The sequence below is a fragment of the Physella acuta genome, unplaced genomic scaffold (genome assembly GCF_028476545.2).
Source record: "Physella acuta isolate Inbredline_101_S28 unplaced genomic scaffold, ASM2847654v3 ptg000511l, whole genome shotgun sequence".
Lineage (NCBI taxonomy): Eukaryota > Metazoa > Mollusca > Gastropoda > Physidae > Physella > Physella acuta.
Genome location: NW_026732030.1, coordinates 997,090 through 1,023,372, shown reverse-complemented (window position 1 = coordinate 1,023,372; position 26,283 = coordinate 997,090). Strand labels below are relative to the sequence as shown.

General features: G+C 44.8%; 1 protein-coding gene across 4 annotated transcripts in view; it reads right to left on the bottom strand.

The window, feature by feature from the left end:
- LOC131944861 (homer protein homolog 2) overlaps window positions 1-26,283 on the bottom strand; it is a 95,861-nt gene that overhangs the window by 31,216 nt on the left and 38,362 nt on the right. Inside the window, exon 1 of one of the 4 annotated variants that reach the window (XM_059305727.1) lies at window positions 23,121-23,324. The exons of the other annotated variants lie outside the window; for them this stretch is intronic. Within the exon in view, the coding sequence (XP_059161710.1) occupies window positions 23,121-23,122 (2 nt within the window). The 5' untranslated portion in view covers window positions 23,123-23,324. Of the gene's footprint in view, window positions 1-23,120; window positions 23,325-26,283 lie in introns of those variants that run through there. 4 annotated transcript variants of the gene reach the window in all.

Here is a 26,283-nt window from a genome sequence, read left to right as displayed (position 1 = left end):
AATGTAAAGAGACAACTGACTCCCCTAGCCCCAATAGAGGGAGAATGTAAAGAGACAACTGACTCCCCTAGCCCCAATAGAGGGAGAATGTAAAGAGACAACTGACTCCCCTAGCCCCACTAGAGGGAGAATGTAAAGAGACAACTGACTCCCCTAGCCCCAATAGAGGGAGAATGTAAAGAGACAACTGACTCCCCTAGCCCCAATAGAGGGAGAATGTAAAGAGACAACTGACTCCCCTAGCCCCACTAGAGGGAGAATGTAAAGAGACAACTGACTCCCCTAGCCCCAATAGAGGGAGAATGTAAAGAGACAACTGACTCCCCTAGCCCCAATAGAGGGAGAATGTAAAGAGACAACTGACTCCCCTAGCCCCAATAGAGGGAGAATGTAAAGAGACAACTGACTCCCCTAGCCCCCACTGAGGGCATACAGCGTGAAACATGTACTAGTAACTACAACAACACCAATTAAACTGAGACTTTAGACCAGGGGTCTCCAAACTACGGCCCGTGGGCCGGATGCGGCCCGCAAGGCCCTCTCATCCGGCCCGCGGAGATCTTTTTGTCCACGGAAAAAATGTCTATTAGAGGTAGCTGAGGAACTTTGCCCAGAAAATTCAAAACATTTTGAAAATGCAGCATTTGGTGCAAATACCTTTGCCCACCGTGAAAACATCGTGACTCAAATAACGAAAAATGCAAACTCGATTCACTATTTTTTAATTGCAATGGATGAGTCGCTGGACAGCTGTTTCAACTCTCAACTGCTAGTGTTCATTAGGGGTGTGGATGAAGACATGAACATAACGCAAGAGCTGGCTTCCCTACATAATATGTATGGCACTGTTACCGGAGAGGATATATTCAATGAGTTAAAGAAAACATTTGCTGGTAATAACTTGGACTGGACTAACCTCAGTTACCTGACTGTTGATGGGGAAAAGTACTTTAGTGGCATAAAGAAAGGCTTTGTTGGACAAGCGAATGAGAAAACTATTCTGCAACCATTGCTCCTGCACTCTATTATTCATCATCAAGCTTCGAGTGCTAAATATATGGACATTAGCAGTGTACTGAATCCTGTGGTGAAAATGGCGAATTTAATAAGGTCACATGGGCTCAACCATAGATATATAATACGCGAAGAATAATTTGAGAGCAAACTTGGACCTCGAGTGTGTTTTCGGCCCCCGACAGTATTTCTTTCAGATTTTTCTCTGGGGGGAGGGGGGGCACTTGAAATGTGTATATATTTCTATATAAATTACATTTTGTTGGGGGGGGGAGGGGGCGGTGGACTTTTTTTTTTGGGGGGGGGGGGGGGAGGGGGCTCTATAACACCGAAGATATGCCTTGAAGAAACTCTGGCCCCCGAACTGATATTTGATAATCAATGCGGCCCTCGGTCTGAAAAGTTTGGAGACCCCTGCTTTAGACAGATGAAGACAGCAATGTAAGGTACATTTTGGCAATTATTCATTGGTACAAACCGCCTAATAATTTTATATATAAAATAGACAAGTGCTAGTAGTTGACAACATAACACAACACAATACCACACAACACAGCACAATGTAACACAACACATACACTAAAATTAGCATTAGAGAAAGTCTGTACCGATGGCACAAAAATACAAACGGCACCAGAGCACGAAGCACCCCCACCCCCCACACTCACAGACCGAAGACATCCCCACAGGTCATGCTGCCAGACGATATTTCTTGATTCCAGTTTGACAAGTTTCATTAGAGCATCTATGTCAGACGACAGATACCCCGCTCATCAGACGACAGACTACCCGACATAGCAGACGGCAAGACAAACGGAACCAAAAAAAAAAACATAACAAATTAACCCATTCACTTGTCGAATAAGGAAACATTTTATCTGGCCAACATTCCTCCACTCAAACAGCGCTTCAATTATTGTCTGGGAGTTGGAGATAGTTATTTTTACTGATTATATGTTTCGCTCGCCCTATACGTTCTGGGTAGCATTACGTCCGTATTTAATGATTAATCTGACCATTAAAAGTTGGCCAGATTTCAGTGACGATGGTATCCGAAACTAACAGTTACCATAAAATATCGACCAGTTTTAAATTGAAACAGCAACGGCCCCATTAACTTACGTTTGAAACGTAGTCTTCTGGTGGGGGGGGGGGGGGGGTGGGATAGGGGGGGTGGGGGGGGGGAGAGTGGACTGCTGAGTGATTTATTTGAACATTCTCACTGCCCAACTTCAATCAACATTCCAGTTCCGTTTTTCAACATCCTGATTTTCAGTAGGGTGAATTATGTGGGATTTTTTGGGGACAGGGATGGTGGTGGGTTATAGTATGATAATAATTTTGGTGGGATTTATTTTAAGTGGTATTTTAGTAGATGAGGATGGTGGGTCAAGTAGAATGTGGGTGGGATTTATTATTTGTGGTATATAGGGAAGGTGGGTCAGTATAATTTAGGTGGGGGTTTATCATCTGTGGTATTTTAGTTGGTATGAATTGTTGGGATTTACCGGCTATTGTATTTTAGTAGACAGGGATGGTGGGTTATCAGTAGGCTATAGTTTTTTTTTTAAGTGGGATTTATTATCTGTCGTATTTTGGTAGGTATAAATGATGGGTTATCAGTATACTTTAAGTGGGATTTATCGGCTATGGTAGTATGGTAGAGAGTATTGGTAGAGTATCAGGCTGATGGGTTATCATTAGGCTAGACAGACATCGCCAAGTAATTGAAAGAACTTTTTCATGTTACTAAAGACTGCAGACTTTAGGCGAGTTATTTTATAGTTTCATATGGCGGAGGTATTTGGTATTTAAAAAGGTGAATTGTTCGGAGCAAGCAATTCCTGACATTTTCGTAGGTTATCTCAGAGTTTTGATACCAGCTTGTCACGGGAAATAACTGACATTTGGTTTAGGTTATCAAAGACGTGATACGGCAGAATGGAAAAGAAACTTGTCATCTGTGTTCAGTTAGAGTTTCAAGGAATGACAGGCATTAGATAAAAGTAATTTTTTTTGCGAAAGGGCGTATAAACAAAGACAGAAATTTATTGGGGTTAAAGTTTGAAAATAAATGTTACATTTCAATGAAAAATGAATGTTGTTGCAATTTTAGAATGTCTGCTAAAATCAAGGCGTGCTATCAGTCAGCCACCCCCGTACCAAAACATGCGGTAAAAATGGAAGGAAGCTCGAGGGAGTTCATGAAAAAATGCAAGAAACTCTAGCGAGTTTATGAAAAAATGGAAGAAACTCTAGCGAGTTCACACAAAAAAACAACTCGACCCAACTAATTTTACCTTCTGGTTCTATTTCCACCCACAAGACAAGAATAAACCAAAGGATATTTGAGGTTTGCTGTCGGCTGCTGATAGCCGCAGGTAACTCAGGTGTGAGAGGCTGGGAGGGGGGGGGGGTAGTTTAAAACCTTGCCAGTGTAAGCGGTACCCCCACAGCTACGTCCCAGCATCGGGGGTGGGTCGGGCAGATTAGGATAGTGGGGGGGGGGGGGGGAATGATGAGAGATCAAACAAGACAAACGAGGTGGTGATAATTAAAGATAAGTCCTTCAAAAAGCCGGCGGTAGACTTGATTTTTGCCTGTCTCGGGTCGTCTTGTATGTGTTCATTTCATACCGTCCGCTTTGTTGTGACGTCAGTTTCACGTCATCTTTTTGACGTCATAAGATGATAAAGGTGTGAATGATGACAATCTTTTTCCACTTTGTTATTAATTTTAATATTATATTGAAGAGATTTCCTCAACACAAATAAAGTATTACAGAATTTGTTATGTATCACTGACCCGTTTATTCCTTGCTTTTCTTTCTTATTTTTGCCTCCATAGCCTTTGTCCACCCTTACACAATCTGCGAGACAGCAGTAGTTATGTTTGATTTTGGAGTTGTCTCTCTAAGACGGGTTACTGTCCCCAGCTAACGAGCCTCATCTACCCAGGGGTTCGAACTCAGGACTTTTGGAGTTAGCAATCAGACGACCTCCCGCCACTTTAGAAAGTAAATTAAATTGTTCACGGCGTCGGGTTGAATGCTAGTGACGTTATTAAAATGTAGGAATCACGTTCTCTCTGTGATACACGTACTAACGATAGAAAAAAAACATGTTAGACGGAATATTTTTTTTAACACAAAACACTTACATAAATCTAGCCAGCAGGAACTATTTCTGAATAATTCAGATATTTTATTTAGATATTTTTACATCAGTTGTTGACCAGAAATGTTAAATTACTGGAAAAAAACCCACTAGTTTGTGTTTCTGTGTTTTGAAGGCCTTCAGTCTGAGATAAAGTTGAACCAGTAGTGGGAGTCAGGGGGTAGTCAGAAAATTGGTGACACTCCTCAATTCAAACATACCAAAGTGACTTAAGTTGTGTAAGTCGTGGTGTTTGCCTACATACCGGTACAAATCATGGTGTTTCTAAACAGTTCGGCACATTCTTGCATCCGCCCCAACCCCCTCCATTCCTAACGACAGGTGTTAAGTTAAAATGTAATGACATATCAATACATCATCGTCACGTCACATCTTGACGGCTGTTCACATGACAGCTACTTGCCACGATGCGCTTTTTTCTATTAACAACCAAGGTGCACTATTTCTCTATTAACAGTGCACTATTTCTCTATCAACTTAACCACAGTGCACTATTTCTCTGTTAGACCTCATCTATTCAGGGTGCACTATTTCTCTATTAGCCCTCATCTACTCACGGTGCACTATTTCTCTACTAGCCCTCATCTATTCAGGGTGCACTATTTCTCTGTTAGCCGTCATCTATTAACGGTGCACTATTCCGCTATCAAACCGCGCCACAGTGCACCAATTCTAGATTAACCTAACCACATCGCTTGTTCCTCTATCACCTTGTCTATAGTGTTCAATAACTGAGACAATACACAGCACCACCACTTCCTCCCCTCCCCGGGCTGTAACAAGTCGTCTTAAATCACAACTAGCTCTATAGGCAGCCCAACTCCCAGCCACAGAGGTGTCAGTATTAAATTATAACAACACATTAGCACTGGTCGGGATCTGTCAATTGTCATGACATACATCATGTCAGTTGTGTTACATAATTTACGGACATGGCTGGCTGTAGATCAACACTCATCGTATGAGGCAGGGAAATGTTTTCGGCATTCTTGTTGTATGGGTAATAGATAAACACAAGGGGGGGGGATATGTGGCTCATGTAGAGCTTAATCTAACTGGGCATGTTGGCATGCTAGGTGTTATCTGGGCACTAGAAAGTTGACCACATCAAGCACTATGCTAGGTGCTATCTGGACACTAGAAAGTTTAGTGAATCAAGCCACACAACCCTATACCCCCGGGATGAGTCAAGACAACCCTGTACCCTCGGGATGAGCCACACGACCCTGTACCCCCCCCCCCCCACGAACAGCTTGAGACGCCCACTTGCCGGACAGTCTCCGACCTTGACCTACCAATAAACACAAGTTCAAACAAGACTTTGACCTGCCGTTAAGACAAGTACATGGACCTGTCTTAAACCTTTGCTGAGATTAGAGGGGGGGGGGGGAGGGGAGAGTCACAGTTGGTGTGTACTCTAATAATAATCATTAAAAAAGTTTTAAAAAACCCACGTTTTCTGATTGAACTAAAAAGTAGAAAATAAATGCTATAGGCCCTACATCACAATAATGCAAGCGATCACTCTACTATAAGCGATGAAAAACTCAGAAATTTTTCTTTAAGAAAAAAAAAATAACGCAATCTGAAGATAAATTTGAAATTCGTCCCCGCAATTAAAATAAATATTTGATTGCCGCCACTAATCCTAATCGCGGTTGAAGGCTACCACTAAAGCATGGAGTCGCGATGATGAAAAATGAAAGCAAAGCTTTAGCCCAGAGATATTCGCGTGAGATTACGTTTTATTGCCAGCTTTTATTTTTAAAAGAAATTCTCACTTTAAAAAAAATGTTTATATATAGTCTTAGAAACACTGGTGTAAAAAAAAAACCACATAGTCTTAGAACCTTCGTGGGGATAAAAAAAATGTTTTAGAATCTTCGTGAAAAATAAACCAAATAGTTTTTAGAATCTTCATGAAAAACCCAACAAATAGTTTTAGAACTTGAGCAGAAGATTGGCAGCGTCAAACTGAGGACGTGAGTGCACATTTAAAAGTACTCAAGCAAATGTTGGTTTAAAGTTTAACATAAGATTGTGGGGTATCAATCTTATACCAAAAATAACACGGAGGCAATTAATCATTCCCTCTTAGACCCTCAATCCTTTTCACAAACATGAGCGAATATTTTAAAAAAAAATAGGTGTGCTGTTATTTTACACTGAGTGTAAGCGTGAAAAAAATAAACCGGGAGTGATCTCCCTTAAACTTTCTCGAATATTCTTATATAAAATAACAGGGGATGGAAACTCGGGCTATAAACATGATTTTTAATCCATTTTAAATACTTAAAGTTTTAAAAATAGAATAAAATCTCCTAGACAAATTAATTGCACACCAAGTGAACGCAAATAAAAAAAAGCGCATAATAGTGCGCAATATTATTAGTACTTTTAAAATTTACATTAGTTTTTTGAGAAATCGGAAGTAGCGTAAATTACTACTTCCAGTCAACGGAAATTACTCAATATTTCACAGAAGGTAGAGAATTAGATCTTTTACTTACATGTGAAATTTCATTTATCTATCTGAAATAGTACTCAAGTTATAGGCTTTTAAAAAATTCAAAGTAGGAAAAGTACCACTTCCGGTTATCGGAAATCGCTCAAAAATTGATACGGATCTACGATTTTGATAAAATACTTATATATGAAATTTCATCAACCTAGCTGTAACGGTACTCAAGTTATCGTGTTTACACACGGACAGACAGACAGACAGACACACACACACACAGACACACAGACATACGGACAAGATTGCAAAATTATGTTTTTCCGTATCAGTGAGGTGTAAAACGTCGAGATTTGTAAAAATCTCGATTTTTTTTTTTGCCCGATTACAAGACTTTCTCTATACTTCGTATATACGAGAAAGTAAAAACATGCGCCTTTATCAGAGATGGATGGGGTAATGTATGGCATTCAGAAAATGTTAGACTGTGTGTGAGGGAGTCAGTGTGTGTGTGACAGAGTCAGTGTGTGTGAGAGAGTCAGTGTGTGAGTCACAGTGTCAGTGTGTGTGTGTGACAGAGTCAGTGTATGTATGACAAGAGTCAGTCTGTGGGTGAGAGAGTCAGTGTGTGTGTGAGAGAGTCAGTGTGTGTGTGACAGAGTCAGTGTGTGTGTGTGACAGAGTCAGTGTGTGGGATAGACACAGAACAGCCTCTGCTACCCACACCAATTTCATCACATTTGTTACAATGAACCTTAAGCCACGACCACTACACTCACGTTTAATCAATGAAAAAAAAAACACTTTATACTAATGACAAAAACAAATAACCGCTGAATGCAAAGGTAAATACATGCTTCAACACAAACATCTTATCCTACACCACTCTCTACATTTGACCAGGTTATTTAATTTTTTAAGTAAACCTACGAAGTCCGACATTTCAGTTTTTAAAAAAATGTAGATCAATTTCTTTTCATCTGGTCTAGTACAAGATCCCCCCACCGTGAGCTGCCCCGTACCCAGCCAAATCAATTCCTGCCAATCTGTCATGTCAGACAAGAGTCGGGGGAGGGGTGGGGGGTACAGGGTTGCTCAAATAAACAGGGGTGTTATGGCGTCCCGTGTCCCCCAGATGTCGGCAGTTTGATGTATGCCCGTGGACCGTCGTATGCCCGTGGACCGTCGTATGCCCGTGGACCGTCGTATGCCCGTGCACCGTCGTATGCCCGTGTACCGTCGTATGCCCGTGGACCGTCGTATGCCCGTGGACCGTCGTATGCCCGTGTACCGTCGTATGCCCTGGACCGTCGTATGCCCGTGCACCGTCGTATGCCCGTGGGCCGTCGTATGCCCTGGACCGTCGTATGCCCGTGGACCGTCGTATGCCCTGGACCGTCGTATGCCCGTGCACCGTCGTATGCCCGTGGACCGTCGTATGCCCGTGTACCGTCGTATGCCCTTGGACCGTCGTATGCCCTTGGACCGTCGTATACTCTCTGGTAGAACTCTGGACGGGCTTAATGCCATATTATGGCCTACATCCTGCCAATAACCGTCGAAATCCTGCTGCATTGTTTAACTCTTTCCATACGGTTTAAATCCTGCTATAACGTCTAATATAACGTCTAAATATTTCCATGTGGTCTAAATCCTGCCATAACGTCTAAATATTTCCATATGTTCTAAATCCTGCTATAACGTCTAAATATTTCCATATGTTCTAAATCCTGCTATAACGTCTAAATATTTCCATATGGTCTAAATTCTGCTATAACGTCTAAATACTTCCATATGGTCTAAATTCTGCTATAACGTCTAAATACTTCCATATGGTCTAAATTCTGCTATAACGTCTAAATATTTCCATATGGTCTAAATCCTGCTATAACCTCTAATTATTTCCATATGGTCTAAATCCTGCTATAACGTCTAAATATTTCCATATGATCTAAATTCTGCTATAACGTCTAAATATTTCCATACAGTCTAAATCCTGCTATAACCTCTAATTATTTCCATATGGTCTAAATCCTGCTATAACGTCTAAATATTTCCATATGGTCTAAATCCTGCTATAACGTCTAAATATTTCCATATGGTCTAAATTCTGCTATAACGTTTAAATATTTCCATATGGTCTAAATTCTGCTATAACGTCTAAATATTTCCATATGGTCTAAATTCTGCTATAACGTCTAAACTGTAATGGACAGTACAGACAATAACAGCCCACACTTACAAAACAACAGACCATTAAAGCTAAGGAAACATATGAATACTTTAGTCCAATAGTAACAAGTGAAGGGAGACAAATCAATTACTCCTATGGTGGATAGGTGATTGTGTGCTCTTCTCAATGGACACCGGTTCGTGTTGGTACAACGTGAGGGGTGAAGAGAAGAGGGGGGTGGGATTTTTGGGGAGCAGAAGGTGGTGGAAATAACCAGTTGTGTGGTCAGTGGTGAGAAAGTGGGTATGGTCAGTGGGGATGGTCAGTGGTGAGATTAATGGGGGATGGTCAGTGGTGAGACAGTGAGGATGTTCAGTGGTGAGACAGTGAGGATGGTCAGTGGTGAGATTAATGGGGAATGGTCAGTGGTGAGATTAATGGGGGATGGTCAGTGGTGAGACAGTGGGGATGGTCAGTGGTGAGACAGTGGGGGATGGTCAGTGGTGAGACAGTGGGGGAATGGTCAGTGGTGAGACAGAGGGGATGGTCAGTGGTGAGACAGTGGGGATGGTCAGTGGTGAGACAGTGGGGATGGTCAGTGGTGAGACAGTGGGGGATGGTCAGTGGTGAGACAGTGGGGATGGTCAGTGGTGAGATTAATGGGGGATGGTCAGTGGTGAGACAGTGGTAGATGGTCAGTGGTGAGATTAGTGGGGATGGTCAGTGGTGAGACAGTGGGGATGGTCAGTGGTGAGACAGTGGGGACGGTCAGTGGTGAGACATGGTGAGGATGGTCAGTGGTTAGACAGTGGGGAAGGTCAGTGATGACATAGTGGGGATGGTTAGTGGTGAAACAGTGGGGATGGTTAGTGGTGAGATTAATGGGGGATGGTTAGTGGTGAGACAGTGGGGATGGTCAGTGGTGAGACAATGGGGATGGTCAGTGGTGAGACATGGTGAGGATGGTCAGTGGTGAGATTAGTGAGGATGGTCAGTGGTGAGATGATTGGGTCCGGTAAAGTGGTGAGACAGCGGGGAAGGTCAAAAGTGAGACTGGAGGAGATGGTCAGCGGTAAGACCTCGATATTTTGTCCTTAGTTCGTTTTCTTTTCAACAACAATTGACGCAGTAAGGGTGTGGTGACCAAAACATACCACTGGGTGGTGACCAAAACATTCCACTGAGTGGTGACCAAAACATTCCACTAAGTGGTGACACCGCAGATGACGATGTGATAACATCCCCCCTGCACCCAGCGTGCTGATAGCTAATGATGTAGATGATATAACGATATCAAATATCCACCACAGTCATCTCTTCTGTCCAGGTACTCAACAATAGCAGTTAGCAACTAATTCAGATTTAATTAATTGATGATAATTAGAGGAGAGCCATTAGCGTCAGCTGGTGTCAAGTGTTAAATTATTAACTTGTGATTGTAATATCTCTTTTATTCGTTGTACGGCTAAATTAGTCCTTTAAAATTAACTGTGTTAGTGTTTGCTAGATTAGCATTGATAGCTGTTTACTTAAGATGCTAGATTAGTGCGTTTTAATATTATATTTTGAAGGCTAGTTGGGAAGCTGTTCCTTTGTATTTCACATCAGTCCTTGCATATTTTTTTTTACATTTTATTTTACTCCGATCTTTGCCTTCTTCAGTGTTTTCATTTCGAAAAGAAATATACTAATTAAAATGTGATGCCTATTTTAATTAGAAGGTTAGTATTATTATTTTTTTAGCCTGATGTTCGGCCTAGAAAAACTGTCAAAAAATTAAAATAATTTCTTTCCCTTTAAAATATTCATACACTGCTATATTTAGACGAAAGGGGACATGTTATTTTTGTAGTTACGTAGCAGATACGTGGTGTCGGGTGATGAGGGGGGGGGGATAAACGGTATGTGTGAAAGTAGTGAAGACGAGGTACAGACTAGATGGCGAGTGAATCAAAGAGAAAGAGAGAGAGAGAGAGAGAAAGAGAGAGAAGTGTGTGGTAAAATTAACGAGAGAGAAAGAGGAGTTGGAAATAATATCATGTGGATGGAAGAATAGCTGAGGTGAGAAACTGAGACCAGAGAAGAGGGAGGACGTATACCCTCTGTGGTCACGTATAGCTGATGATCCCGTCGTCCCCCCCCCCCCCCCCCCCCCCCCACCCCTCAACGATAGAAACCCCTGGAAAACAAGTGCAACACGATATTACGAGCTCGATACGTCACAGACATTACAAGGTCAAGGTAGCGCCTCTACCCCCTCCACCATCCTAGGACAATATTATTAGACAAATTGGAAGGGAGGGGTAGGGTGGGGGGGGTAGTGTGGTGATGGAATAGAAAACATAGCAGCTGGAAGTTGAGTTTTGTTGTACACTATCCCTACACAATCATGTACACATTCCCTTTACCTCACACATTGTACTCCCCACCTCACACACCATGGACACCTCACACAAAATTGTACACCCCTCACACCACTGTACCCTCCACACACCAGTGTACCTTCCACACACAACTGTACCCTCCACACACCAGTGTATACAAATCCCCACAAACTGACACAAAAACTGCTCACCCTGACGCCATTAGCAGAGTCCGACCGGAAACCTTCTAATTCAATGTCTCGACAACCCGCAGTGTTTCATTTGGGGGAGGGGGCCAGAGGTGGGGGTGGGGAGAGGGGAGGTCAGGACACAGCTAGAGTGTAAAACAAATATCCGAGAAATCAGGGTCCAACGGGAGTGGGTGGTCAAGGTCAATGTCCGGGGAAGTCGTGGTCAGGTTTAATTGTCTGACGTCACCTGACAGCGCCTGAACTCAAGTAACGAGTGAGTAGATTACCGCGGTATGAGGCAGGTTACGTCATTGTTGTTTTATGTCAAGACGCATACACTAAATATAGGAGAGTGTTCAACATAAAGTTCGCCAGGAATTCAAACATTTGACAACGCTATGCTTGTATAGAAATTATGATCGTAACCAGTGTTTCTTCCAGACAATTTTCTCCGGGGGGGGGGGGGGGGAAGAAGAGGGGACACTTGAAATTTTCGGGGGGCGGACTAAAATTTCAGGGGGGGGGGCACTGTATATTTTTTATATAAATTCCATTTTGTTCGGGGCGCGGAGAGATGCCTGGAAGAAACTCTGATCGTAACGACGCCAGGAATAAGAATGGGAGCCAGAGAGTCATAGCACTAAATACATTTAAGATATAGAGTCAGTAAGTCATTAGTTATACAACAGCGTTTGTTCATGGAGTATAGTTTGTGTCTGACACTCCCGTACTACCGTGAGTTAGTGTGTCTAACACTCCCGTACTACCGTGAGTTAGTGTGTCCGACACTCCCGTACTACCGTGAGTTAGTGTGTCTAACACTCCCGTACTACCGTGAGTTAGTGTGTCTAACACTCCCGTACTAACGTGAGTTAGTGTGTCTAACACTCCCGTACTAACGTGAGTTAGTGTGTCCGACACTCCCGTACTATCATGAGAGTGTGTCCGACACTCCCGTACTACCGTGAGTTAGTGTCCGACACTCCCGTACTACCGTGAGTTAGTGTGTTCGACACTCCCGTACTACCGTGAGTTAGTGTGTCTAAAACTCCCGTACTACCGTGAGTTAGTGTGTCTAACACTCCCGTACTACCGTGAGTTAGTGTGTCCGGCACTCCCGTACTACCGTGAGTTAGTGTGTCTAACACTCCCGTACTACCGTGAGTTAGTGTGTCTAACACTCCCGTACTACCGTGAGTTAGTGTGTCCGACACTCCCGTACTATCATGAGAGTGTGTCCGACACTCCCGTACTACCGTGAGAAGGTGTGTCCGACACTCCCGTACTACCGTGAGTTAGTATGTCCGACACTCCCGTACTACCGTGAGTTAGTGTATCCGACACTCCCGTACTACCGTGAGTTAGTGTGTCTAACACTCCCGTACTACCGTGAGTTAGTGTGTCCGACACTCCCGTACTATCATGAGAGTGTGTCCGACACTCCCGTACTACTGTGAGTTAGTGTGTCCGACACTCCCGTACTATCATGAGAGTGTCCGACACTCTCGTACTACCGTGAGTTAGTATGTCTGACACTCCCGTACTACCGTGAGTTAGTGTGTCCGACACTCCCGTACTACCGTGAGTTAGTGTCCGACACTCCCGTACTACCGTGAGTTAGTGTGTCCGACACTCCCGTACTACCGTGAGTTAGTGTGTCCGACACTTTCGTACTACCGTGAGTTAGTGTGTCCGACACTCCCGTACTACCGTGAGTTAGTGTCCGACGCTCCCGTACTACCGTGAGTTAGTTTCCGACACTCCCGTACTACCGTGAGTTAGTGTCCGACACTCCCGTACTACCGTGAGTTAGTGTCCGACACTCCCGTACTACCGCGAGTTAGTGTCCGACACTCCCGTACTACCGCGAGTTAGTGTCCGACACTCCTGTACTACCGTGAGTTAGTGTGTCCGACACTCTCGTACTACCGTGAGTTAGTGTGTCCGACACTCCCGTACTACCGTGAGTTAGTGTCCGACACTCCCGTACTACCGTGAGTTAGTGTGTCCGACACTCCCGTACTACCGTGAGTTAGTGTCCGACACTCCCGTACTACCGTGAGTTAGTGTCCGACACTCCCGTACTACCGTGAGTTAGTGTGTCCGACACTCTCGTACTACCGTGAGTTAGTGTGTCCGACACTCCCGTACTACCGTGAGTTAGTGTCCGACACTCCCGTACTACCGTGAGTTAGTGTGTCCGACACTCCCGTACTACCGTGAGTTAGTGTCCGACACTCCCGTACTACCGTGAGTTAGTTTCCGACACTCCCGTACTACCGTGAGTTAGTGTCCGACACTCCCGCACTACCGTGAGTTAGTGTCCGACACTCCCGTAGTCCCAGACAACAATCACATAAAGTGTACACTCCCACTACAGCGTGACGTCAGAGTGTATCTTTATGCCGCCAAAAAAGAAATGGCCCAGGAAGAAAAGAACGGGAGCAGCAGACGATAAAATAGACATGTCAACCTGCACCTGGATGCCTCGAGTCACGTGGTATTGAACCAGATAAGGGAACTGGGAGATAATAAAATGCGCGCACGTTGCGTCATTATCTATTGTTGAGGGGCAGTTTCACGTGCATGCGTGAGCAGGATTTGATAAAGGTTTAAGCGTGTCTTGGAGGGAAAGGGGGAGGGGGGAGGGACGGACGGGGAACATTGAGAGGGTTAAGCTGAAGATGATTGTCATGTCTGAATGTCTGTACATGTCTAACAACTTAATGACACAAAATTAGAGGTTGGGTTGAGCGAGGTATGTCGATAAAGGGAGATGACAGGGGAGGGATATTGGTGGTTTACTCGTGGTTGTAGTGATATACACTGGCGTGGTTGTAGGTGATATACACTGGCGTGGTTGTAGGTGATATACACACTGGCGTGGTTGTAGGTGCTAGTCGTAGTGGTGTGCTTGTAGGTGCTAGTTATGCTGATGTTCGTGTGGTTGTTGGTGCTATACGCGTAGTTGTTACATAGTTGTGCTAGACAATTTACCGTATTCGTGAGTTTTGGCTGAAGGGCGCCTTATAAACAGTCGTGATACAAGCAGAAGTCATCAGGTGAACTGTGTTAGCTACAACGGTAAGTTGAATCTATAGGACATCAGGTGAACTGTGTTAGCTACAACGGTAAGTTGAATCTAGAGGACATCAGGTGAACTGTGTTAGCTACAACGGTAAGTTGAATCTAGAGGACATCAGGTGAACTGTGTTAGCTACAACGGTAAGTTGAATCTATAGGACATCAGGTGAACTGTGTTAGCTACAACGGTAAGTTGAATCTATAGGACATCAGGTGAACTGTGTTAGCTACAACGGTAAGTTGAATCTATAGGACATCAGGTGAACTGTGTTAGCTACAACGGTAAGTTGAATCTAGAGGACATCAGGTGAACTGTGTTAGCTACAACGGTAAGTTGAATCTAGAGGACATCAGGTGAACTGTGTTAGCTACAACGGTAAGTTGAATCTAGAGGACATCAGGTGAACTGTGTTAGCTACAACGGTAAGTTGAATCTATAGGACATCAGGTGAACTGTGTTAGCTACAACGGTAAGTTGAATCTAGAGGACATCAGGTGAACTGTGTTAGCTACAACGGTAAGTTGAATCTATAGGACATCAGGTGAACTGTGTTAGCTACAACGGTAAGTTGAATCTATAGACTATTATGACATCAGGTGAACTGTGTTAGCTACAACGGTAAGTTGAATCTATAGGACATCAGGTGAACTGTGTTAGCTACAACGGTAAGTTGAATCTATAGGACATCAGGTGAACTGTGTTAGCTACAACGGTAAGTTGAATCTAGAGGACATCAGGTGAACTGTGTTAGCTACAACGGTAAGTTGAATCTATAGGACATCAGGTGAACTGTGTTAGCTACAACAGTAAGTTGAATCTATAGGACATCAGGTGAACTGTGTTAGCTACAACAGTAAGTTGAATCTATAGGACATCAGGTGAACTGTGTTAGCTACAACAGTAAGTTATACATCAGCGTGGTCCTGTGGTGACGTTACTCGTAGCACGGAAGTATTAATTATCAACGTAATTGATAGACAAGGAAACTGGAGAAGTGTTGTGAGGCGGGTTAGGAGTGTGTGTGTGGGGGGGGGGGTTAGGAGAGGTGGTTGGACTTTTCTCCGTGCATGAACTGGCGAGTCAATACTGAAATACACACGGTTGATGTAGGTCAGGGTGAGCGGCTGTTCCATGCCATTGATCCGTGAACGTGTGCATGTGAGGTGACTTAACAGTCAGATGCATGGCAGATGACTCGTGAGTTGACTTAACAGTCAGATGCATGACAGATGAATCAACATACACAAGGCATTACATGACTTAGCTGTCATATCCAAGACAGGTGTTTTAACTTTCACCTGCATGGCATATGACTTTGTAGACAGGTAGAAGACATTAGGTGACTTAGATGTCACAAGACAGGTGTCTTAACAATCGTCTAACAACATATGACTTAACAGACATGAGGTGACTGGACAGTCACTTACAAGTCAGATGACTGGACGGTCGTGTACACGATATGCCATGTCTAAAACAGTAATGTACTAAAGCTATGCTGCAGATACTACCATATGTCTAAAACAGTAATGTACTAAAGCTATGCTGCAGATACTACCATATGTCTAAAACATTAATGTACTAAAGCTATGCTGCAGGTACTACCATATGTCTAAAACATTAATGTACTAAAGCTATGCTGCAGGTACAACCATCTCCATGACATATGACTTAACATATGTCTACATAAAGACATCAAACTTTAACAAAGGATGAGATAGCAGGATGAACCGAGTGAACCCACGGATGGAATACGGCAAGATAAATATAATTCACCATGAGGACACATGATGGAACATTATCAAGGGGCGAGATTTAAAAATTCACCATCAGGACACATGATGGAACATTATCAAGGGGCGAGATTTAAAAATTCACCATCAGGACACATGATGGAACATTATCAAGGGGCGAGATTTAAAAATTCACCATCACGACACATGATGGAACATTATCAAGGGGCGAGATTTAAAAATTCACCATTAGGACACATGATGGAACATTATCAAGGGGCGAGATTTAAAAATTCACCATGAGGACACATGATGGAACATTATCAAGGGGCGAGATTTAAAAATTCACCATTAGGACACATGATGGAACATTATCAAGGGGCGAGATTTAAAAATTCACCATGAGGACACATGATGGAACATTATCAAGGGGCGAGATTTAAAAATTCACCATCACGACACATGATGGAACATTATCAAGGGGCGAGATTTAAAAATTCACCATTAGGACACATGATGGAACATTATCAAGGGGCGAGATTTAAAAATTCACCATGAGGACACATGATGGAACATTATCAAGGGGCGAGATTTAAAAATTCACCATTAGGACACATGATGGAACATTATCAAGGGGCGAGATTTAAAAAATTCACCATCAGGACACATGATGGAACATTATCAAGGGGCGAGATTTAAAAATTCACCATTAGGACACATGATGGAACATTATCAAGGGGCGAGATTAAAAAATTCACCATGAGGACACATGGAACCATTATCTAGAAGACACAGCGTAGGTAAAGTACAAGACTCGAGTTAACCTTGGTGCACTTGATAAGGAGCGTGTGGAGATGGGAGGAGATTATCAACGAAGGTACGCAAGAAACAGACACCTACCAGAAGGTGTACAGGTATAAATAGTAGCTAAGGTGATTTTATTTAACCTGAGGATTAGGGTTTAGGTTATCGTGGGTACGGCTAATTGAGAACCAAATCGTGTTCGAATTCGACTTGATTTAAATAAAAACCCTGAAAATTAATGTAACCCAGCGTAATCGAAAACGTATTCCTAGGTATCATTTGGTGAACTAGATCTCGCCCATTCGCACTTACAACACAATGCACCAGTCTGACCCATGCCTTCAACAATTAATATCGTGTGTACCGTGTGCACCACAATGCATCAAGCCCAACTCCACAGTTAACCATACATGACGATAGTAAATTGGAAAACCTTGTAGCCACTCGTTCATTCAAATCTTAGCCCAACTTTGTAAGGGCCCCTGCTAGCATTCGGCGGAAAGGTAGATGGTCTCGTATAATAACTGTTTAGCCGATACATATCCTACGTAAAGATACGTCTATTGGCAAGCTGATAAATACAGTACGTAAACATGGACAATTATTTAACTGATAAATATTGTTTGTAAAGATGCGACACTAGCTGATACAAACAGCTTTAAAATAAAAACAACACTAAGCATGTATATTTGAAAGATGTCAAACTAAATTAGATCTAGTTATAAACCAACGAAGTCATGCCACAAAAGTTAACACGAACAAAGCCACAGATTCACCGGCAAGAAAAGACAACAATTGAAATTGTGTTTAGAACTCTAGATTGGCACACCGGATATGACGCAGAGCTGCTCTGCGGGGGTCGGTGCCAGACAGAGATCTGTTGCAGGAGCAGGTATGTCCAGGTAACTGACAGGACACACAGGTGCCACGCACTCGCAGACGAGACGCAACAAAGTCTGGCATCAAACATCCCGGGTCGTCTGCAGGTGTCTGAGAGTAAAAATAACAGCAGCCCAGAACTGATACAAGATGATGTTTGATACTAGAACTGATACTAGGTGTGTGTTTGATCACACAGGGATGTGACCAGACCAGGGAAAAAAATTAGGAAATTTTCTTCGGACAAGAACTCAACGTTTTGTCTATTTTTTTAATCGCAGTTAAAGCAGTCTCACGCCATTACTGTTCTAATTAATCGTTTAATATAGCTAATATTATAAATAAAACAAGTTTATGTTACTCTAAAATGACATTGAAAGAACTCAACGTTTTGTCTATTTTTTTAATCGCAGTTAAAGCAGTCTCACGCCATTACTGTTCTAATTAATCGTTTAATATAGCTAATATTATAAATAAAACAAGTTTATGTTACTCTAAAATGACATTGAAAGTCTTGTCTAATTGCAATTTTATGTTTAATTTATAAACAACTTTAAAAAAAAAAATTACAATTACAATGTTGCTCTAAAATGACATTGAAAGTCTTGTCTAATTGCAATTTAATGTTTAATTTATTAACAACTTTTGAAAAAAAATTCCAATTACAATGTAACAAAAGTGGCAATTATGTTCAACATTTAGCTAATTTAAAGTGTACTAATCTAGTCTAGTTACACTTTTGTTTTCAATTTTAAATTATGCCTTATATTCTTTTAAAGATTGGCATGGTAAAAATGTTAGTCTTCAACTGTAAAATGCCTAGATTCGGATTAATTGTAATTTGAAAGTTTTCGGTTCATGTGATGGAAAATGAAATCTACCAGATTAGCTGAAATTAGAAAGGGTCTGATATGTGAACCAAAGTTAACCATTTCGATAGCCAAACCACATCGTTATTTTGGTTTTTGGAATGGTTGTAAATTGTTTGAGGTCATCCATAAATGACGTTACGTTTTTTTACGATTTTTACCTCCCCTCTCCTCTCCATCACAAAAGACAGACCCCCCCCCCTAAAATGACGTCACACCTCAGCCCAACAACCGCTCCCCCCTCCTCAAAATTGAATTTGAATTTTTTTTTAAACATCGATTTTTTTTCTAAAATATTAACTGAGCTTGACCAACGTAGGGTATTTTAATTAATTTGTATTACAATTTTTAAAAAGTTTTCTAAAACGCGTAATAGCGGCTAAAATTCAGTTTCTAACATTACTTTTTTAAAATGAAAAATATGACGTCACACTATATGATCCCCTCCGCCTCATTACACGTCACAAAATTACGGATCCCCCCCCCCCCCCCGCGAGTGACGTTATTTATGGAAGACCCCTTATTAAAAACAGTCCGTATCGTATTTTTTCTTCGGAGTCACGTTGAGTTCAGTTGTTTGTTTTTTTTTAAATCTGTAGGCCTATAGCATAGGTATTGGAGGAACAGCTATTTGAAATTACTGTGACGTCATTCTAATTTTTTTCCCCACAAGCAGTACCAAACACGTACTTGGGGGTCAAGGTGAGGTCACAAGAGCCACGGTTGCTACAACAGGGGGGGGGGGGGGTGTAGTCTAGTCCTCATAGTCACCTTTTGCAAGGATTTTAATATTAATTTTAGATAGCTAAATAAAATAAAATCAGAGAGAAACCAGACTTTGGGAAGGTTAAAATACAGAAAGATAAATTAGGCTACATCGATAGCTAGATTACCAGGCTTGGGAGATGCGAGTTTCATTTGAAGAAAGGCATTATTTTAGATTACTTTTGCCGTGTGTTTGATAAATATTCAACTGATATCAGCGGAAAATTTGGACAAAAAAATTGCGTTCTGAAAAATACTGAAATTCGCAGAAATTCTGAATCTTAACCTAGATCTATATTTCATCTTGATCTAGCACCGTCAGACCTAGCGCAATCGTCTAATTAAAAAGAAATGTGCATATTTGACCTAAGTACTGTAATTCTCGATTTAAATACAAATATATGGAATGCGCAAGTCGGCCGTTTTCGTTTTTTTTTCCTAATTTTTAAAACTTCGGCAAAAATCGAAGATCGGCGGAAAAATTCGGCAAAGATGAAATCAGCGGAGGAAAATTGCAGCTGAAACTGAAAAATCGGATTTCCGCTAAAATTCGGAAAAGTCACATCCCTGATCACAGAACTGATACTAGTTGGTGTTTGATGCGAGAACTAATACTAGATGGTGTTTGATCACAGAACTGATACTAGTTGGTGTTTGATCCCTGAACTGATACTAGGTGGTGTTTGATCACAGAACTGATACTAGTTGGTGTTTGATCCGGGGGATGAAAGATGGTTGCTACATTATCTACAAGTATGACGTGAGGAGGGTAAGGGGGGGGGGGGCAGAAGATTGTAACATAATATCTGGCCACATACGACCATATGAAGGTTGTAACATAGCATCTAGCCAACGCCAGACTTCCACTCACTAGACTTCTACAATGCGTTACATCAATTTTTTTCTCATGGACAAGAAAGGTTTTTTACGCTAAGAGATAACGTTTTAACATACAAGTTATATTAATGTATGTTAAAATAATTTCAAGGCTGAAAGGTGATTTACGACAGAATATTTGGGAGGGGGGGGGGAGAAAGGTGGGGTAGGGGTGTCATTAGCTCATAAATCTGCTGTACGTGGATCAAACAGACCCTCAGTGATGGCGTGGGAGAAATAATTCAACAAACATCCAAAGTATGGAGGAAATCAAAGAAATAATTCAACTAACATTCAAAGTATGGAGGAAATCAAAGAAATAATTCACCAAACATCCAAAGTATGGAGGAAATCAAAGAAATAATTCAACAAACGTCCAAAGTATGGAGGAAATCAAAGAAATAATTCAACTAACATTCAAAGTATGGAGGAAATCAAAGAAATAATCCAACAAACATCCAAAGTATGGAGGAAATCAAAGAAATAATTCAACAAACGTCCAAAGTATGGAGGAAATCAAAGAAATAATTCAACTAACATTCAAAGTATGGAGGAAATCAAAGAAATAATCCAACAAACATCCAAAGTATGGAGGAAATCAAAGAAATAATTCAACAAACGTCCAAAGTATGGAGGAAATCAAAGAAATAATTCAACTAACATTCAAAGTATGGAGGAAATCCACCGTCTGAAATCCACACGTATGTGCGGGGTGGGCGTGGGGGAACTATACGTCAGATATTCCCTAGAGAGGAGAATTTTTTTCCCAATTTAACTTCAATGAGAAATAATTAAAAAAAAAAAACTAAAGGAACGGATGGATGCAGGTGGAGTCTGAAGAAGATTTTTAAAAATTTATTGACAGGCTGTGAAGGATCTGTTCAGATAAGGCGCTATTTCTATCACTGATGTACTGCAGATTAGGGCCAACAGATTAAAGCCAACAGATTAAGACCAACAGATTAGGGTTAATAGATTAGGGCCAACAGACTAGCGCTAACATATGTGGACAAACAGGTTAAGGCTAACATATTAGGGTCAACATAGCTCAAATGATGGTTTTGGATGTGCGGGTTGCGGCAGCAGCTAAATCTAGCTATAAATAACATCTGAATGAAACATGGAGTCGACAGATCAAAGAGTTTAGAACCACTGACCAGAGGTCACATTAGTCAGGTAAGGTAGGCCTGGACAACCCGCATAGGTAATGTGATGAGGGGAGGGGGAGGGTTAGGGGGGAGGGGGGTGGCGTATGGGCCGTGGACAAACCAGATAGATAATGAGGGGGGTGGGGCAGAGGAAAACCCAGATATAGGGGCGGGGTGAGGCGTGAAATTCTTATCGTTATCACACGGAGTAAACATCACTACGGGATCAGGTGTGTGTGGAAAAGAGGGGGAGGTGGGGGTAGGTGATGCAAGACCTGATTTTATGGACCAGCGGGCAGATAACTCTAATCAAATTACCGCCTGACGGTGTTGATAATTGCCTGAGTTCTGACCCACGCCAGCGTGTACCCACTCATGTGGAGGCGCTGGATGCTTACATGTATCCTCAACTAATATCCCGGCTCACCTACACACAGGTAACAAACTGCTCGCACCTGTACCTGCCCAAAACACCGCAGTTTACTTTTAATGTTACAGTTTTCCCCTCCCCGCCCTAGGTTGAAATGTCACGTCGTTTCACTAAGACTCCCAAAAAAACTACACAGAAAAAACCTCCACGTCCGCTTGCACAGCCCCCCCCCCCCTCCCCCACCGTCCGACACCCAAAAACATGACGAGGGTGTGGGGTCGTTATAAAGTTAAAACGCCAAGATGATACATAGACTGACAACAGTGTTGGTTGTTGATTGAAATAAAATATGTAGATAAGATACGAACTGTGAACGTGCTATAAGAAGCTTGAGTTGATCCATGTAGCATATGCATGTAATCATCTAGCTTTATTATAGTCAACGTAGTTTTGTATAGGGGATATTCCAAGTATATATACTTTGTGTGCCATGTATAACCTACAGTTTTACTACACGGACTTGTAGGCTATACTTAGTACATAGTCCTTTTTGTATCATATATTTGATGGGCCTAGGTCATATAGAATTTGGTCTAATATACATTTGACTTGTCATTGGCGATATTATGCCGTGTGTATTTTTTTTTATATCGCTACAATTGTACCTTGTGTGCATCTACTTTAACCTTAATCACAGCCCAAATTTAACCATGACACACATCTCTCAACTAAATTGTAGGCCTATATCTACACGGTAAGCCAATATTTCAAATTTACCGATCTAACCTAGTATAGCCCAGTGAATGATGTAACAACAGGGGCCTAATCCTAGTAAGTTAGCCGAATATAGATCTAGGCCTACTAATTACTAAGTCATATGGACAATTGCAGTATTGTATAGGCCCTAGTGCTACTATTTAGTAGTGCAGTCTTTTATTGATTTGTTTGTATCTAGTATAGTAGAATAACACTTAATGAACTGTCCGTAAAGAAACTATCAACCATTGTAATTACTAATTATTAGAACTTCGTGAATTATTAATCATGAAGGCCTGGTAAACCTGTAGGCCTGTAGGCCTAAATAAAAAAAATCAAGATCTTGGCCTGTTTGTTTACTATCTAAGTCTAATGAGTTAATAAGGATTGAGAAGCGAAATTTGTTACACTGGTCTAAGTAGCGTAAAACGACAAGGAAATGAGATTTTAATTAAACACTCACATGATGAATAAATCCTAAAGGTAATCACGGTAAATCCTCTGAAAGAAATAGTTGCAACACAAAAAGGTGTCCCTAACCCTTCACACGCCGTATAAAACACCTCCACAACTACACCTTGGCCGGCGGAAACATCCCGGTAATAAGAAAAACAAAGCAGGAATGAGGAAACACCGGCCCGCGCAGACTCGCACCCCCACACCGCTGGGGCTTACAAGGGGACTGAATCCAGGCTGGTAGAAAGCTGAGTGCTGGGGCTACAAGGGGACTGAATCCTGGCCCGGTAGAAAGCTGACGACAAGAGGGTTACCTCCCGTCGTCCGTCGTCTCAAGCCTGGTGGAGGGATAAAAATATGCTCTTGGTGGGGCTGGGTGAAGTGGGACGGTGGGGCTGGGTGAAGTTGGACGGTGGGGCTGGGTGAAGTCGGACGGTGGGGCTGGGTGAAGGTGGGGCTGGGTGAAGTCAGGGGGTGGGGCTGGGTGAAGTCGGACGGTGGGGCTGGGTAAAGTCGGACGGTGGGGCTGGGTGAAGTCGGACGGTGGGGCTGGGTAAAGTCGGACGGTGGGGCTGGGTGAAGGTGGGGCTGGGTGAAGTCAGGGGGTGGGGCTGGGTGAAGTCGGACGGTGGGGCTGGGTAAAGTCGGACGGTGGGGCTGGGTGAAGTCGGACGGTGGGGCTGGGTGAAGTCGGGGGCTGGGGCTGGGTGAAGTCGGGGGGTGGGGCTGGGTGAAGTCGGGGGGTGGGGCTGGGTGAAGTCGGACGGTGGGGCTGGGTGAAGTCGGACGGTGGGGCTGGGTAAAGTCGGACGGTGGGGCTGGGTTAGGTCGGACGGTGGGGGTGGGTGAAGTCGGACGGTGGGGCTGGGTGAAGTCGGGCGGTGGGGCTGGGTAAAGTCGGACGGTGGGGCTGGGTGAAGTCGGACGGTGGGGCTGGGTGAAGTCGGACGGTGGGGCTGGGTGAAGTCGGACGGTGGGGCTGGGTAAAGTCGGACGGTGGGGTTGGGTGAAGTCGGACGGTGGAGCTGGGTGAAGTCGGACGGTGGGGCTGGGTGAAGTCGGACGGTGGGGCTGGGTGAAGTCGGACGGTGGGGCTGGGTGAAGTCGGACGGTGGGGCTGGGTGAAGTCGGACGGTGGGGCTGGGTGAAGTCGGACGGTGGGGCTGGGTGAAGTCGGACGGTGAGGCTGGGTGAAGTCGGACGGTGGGGCTGGGTAAAGTCGGACGGTGGGGCTGGGTGAAGTCGGACGGTGGGGCTGGGTGAAGTCGGACGGTGGGGCTGGGTGAAGTCGGACGGTGGGGCTGGGTGAAGTCGGACGGTGGGGCTGGGTGAAGTCGGACGGTGGGGCTGGGTGAAGTCGGACGGTGGGGCTGGGTGAAGTCGGACGGTGGGGCTGGGTGAAGGTGGGGCTGGGTGAAGTCGGACGGTGGGGCTGGGTGAAGTCGGACGGTGGGGCTGGGTGAAGTCGGACGGTGGGGCTGGGTGAAGTCGGACGGTGGGGCTGGGTGAAGTCGGACGGTGGAGCTGGGTGAAGTCGGACGGTGGGGCTGGGTGAAGTCGGACGGTGGGGCTGGGTGAAGTCGGACGGTGGGGCTGGGTGAAGTCGGACGGTGGGGCTGGGTGAAGTCGGACGGTGAGGCTGGGTGAAGTCGGACGGTGGGGCTGGGTAAAGTCGGACGGTGGGGCTGGGTGAAGTCGGACGGTGGGGCTGGGTAAAGTCGGACGGTGGGGCTGGGTTAGGTCGGACGGTGGGGGTGGGTGAAGTCGGACGGTGGGGCTGGGTGAAGTCGGACGGTGGGGCTGGGTGAAGTCGGACGGTGGGGCTGGGTAAAGTCGGACGGTGGGGCTGGGTGAAGTCGGACGGTGGGGCTGGGTGAAGTCGGACGGTGGGGCTGGGTGAAGTCGGACGGTGGGGCTGGGTGAAGTCGGGCGGTGGGGCTGGGTAAAGTCGGACGGTGGGGCTGGGTGAAGTCGGACGGTGGGGCTGGGTGAAGTCGGACGGTGGGGCTGGGTAAAGTCGGACGGTGGGGTTGGGTGAAGTCGGACGGTGGAGCTGGGTGAAGTCGGACGGTGGGGCTGGGTGAAGTCGGACGGTGGGGCTGGGTGAAGTCGGACGGTGGGGCTGGGTGAAGTCGGACGGTGGGGCTGGGTGAAGTCGGACGGTGGGGCTGGGTGAAGTCGGACGGTGGGGCTGGGTGAAGTCGGACGGTGAGGCTGGGTGAAGTCGGACGGTGGGGCTGGGTAAAGTCGGACGGTGGGGCTGGGTGAAGTCGGACGGTGGGGCTGGGTGAAGTCGGACGGTGGGGCTGGGTGAAGTCGGACGGTGGGGCTGGGTGAAGTCGGACGGTGGGGCTGGGTGAAGTCGGACGGTGGGGCTGGGTGAAGTCGGACGGTGGGGCTGGGTGAAGTCGGACGGTGGGGCTGGGTGAAGGTGGGGCTGGGTGAAGTCGGACGGTGGGGCTGGGTGAAGTCGGACGGTGGGGCTGGGTGAAGTCGGACGGTGGGGCTGGGTGAAGTCGGACGGTGGGGCTGGGTGAAGTCGGACGGTGGAGCTGGGTGAAGTCGGACGGTGGGGCTGGGTGAAGTCGGACGGTGGGGCTGGGTGAAGTCGGACGGTGGGGCTGGGTGAAGTCGGACGGTGGGGCTGGGTGAAGTCGGACGGTGAGGCTGGGTGAAGTCGGACGGTGGGGCTGGGTAAAGTCGGACGGTGGGGCTGGGTGAAGTCGGACGGTGGGGCTGGGTGAAGTCGGACGGTGGGGCTGGGTGAAGTCGGACGGTGGGGCTGGGTGAAGTCGGACGGTGGGGCTGGGTGAAGTCGGACGGTGGGGCTGGGTGAAGTCGGACGGTGGGGCTAGGTGAAGTCGGACGGTGGGGCTGGGTGAAGTCGGGCGGTGGGGCTGGTGAAGTCGGACAGTGGGGCTGGGTGAAGTCGGACGGTGGGGCTGGGTGAAGTCGGACGGTGGGGCTGGGTGAAGTCGGACGGTGGGGCTGGGTGAAGTTGGGCGGTGGGGCTGGTGAAGTCGGACGGTGGGGCTGAAGCAGGAAGTGTTTCCGATACTAAATGACGCCTTCCACTTTCTGGGGATCCCTTCGTTTCCTCAATCCGCGGAGATTAATATTCAAGGCGTAAAAAATAAGGGGAGGGTGGGGCGAGGGAGGATGAGACGAAA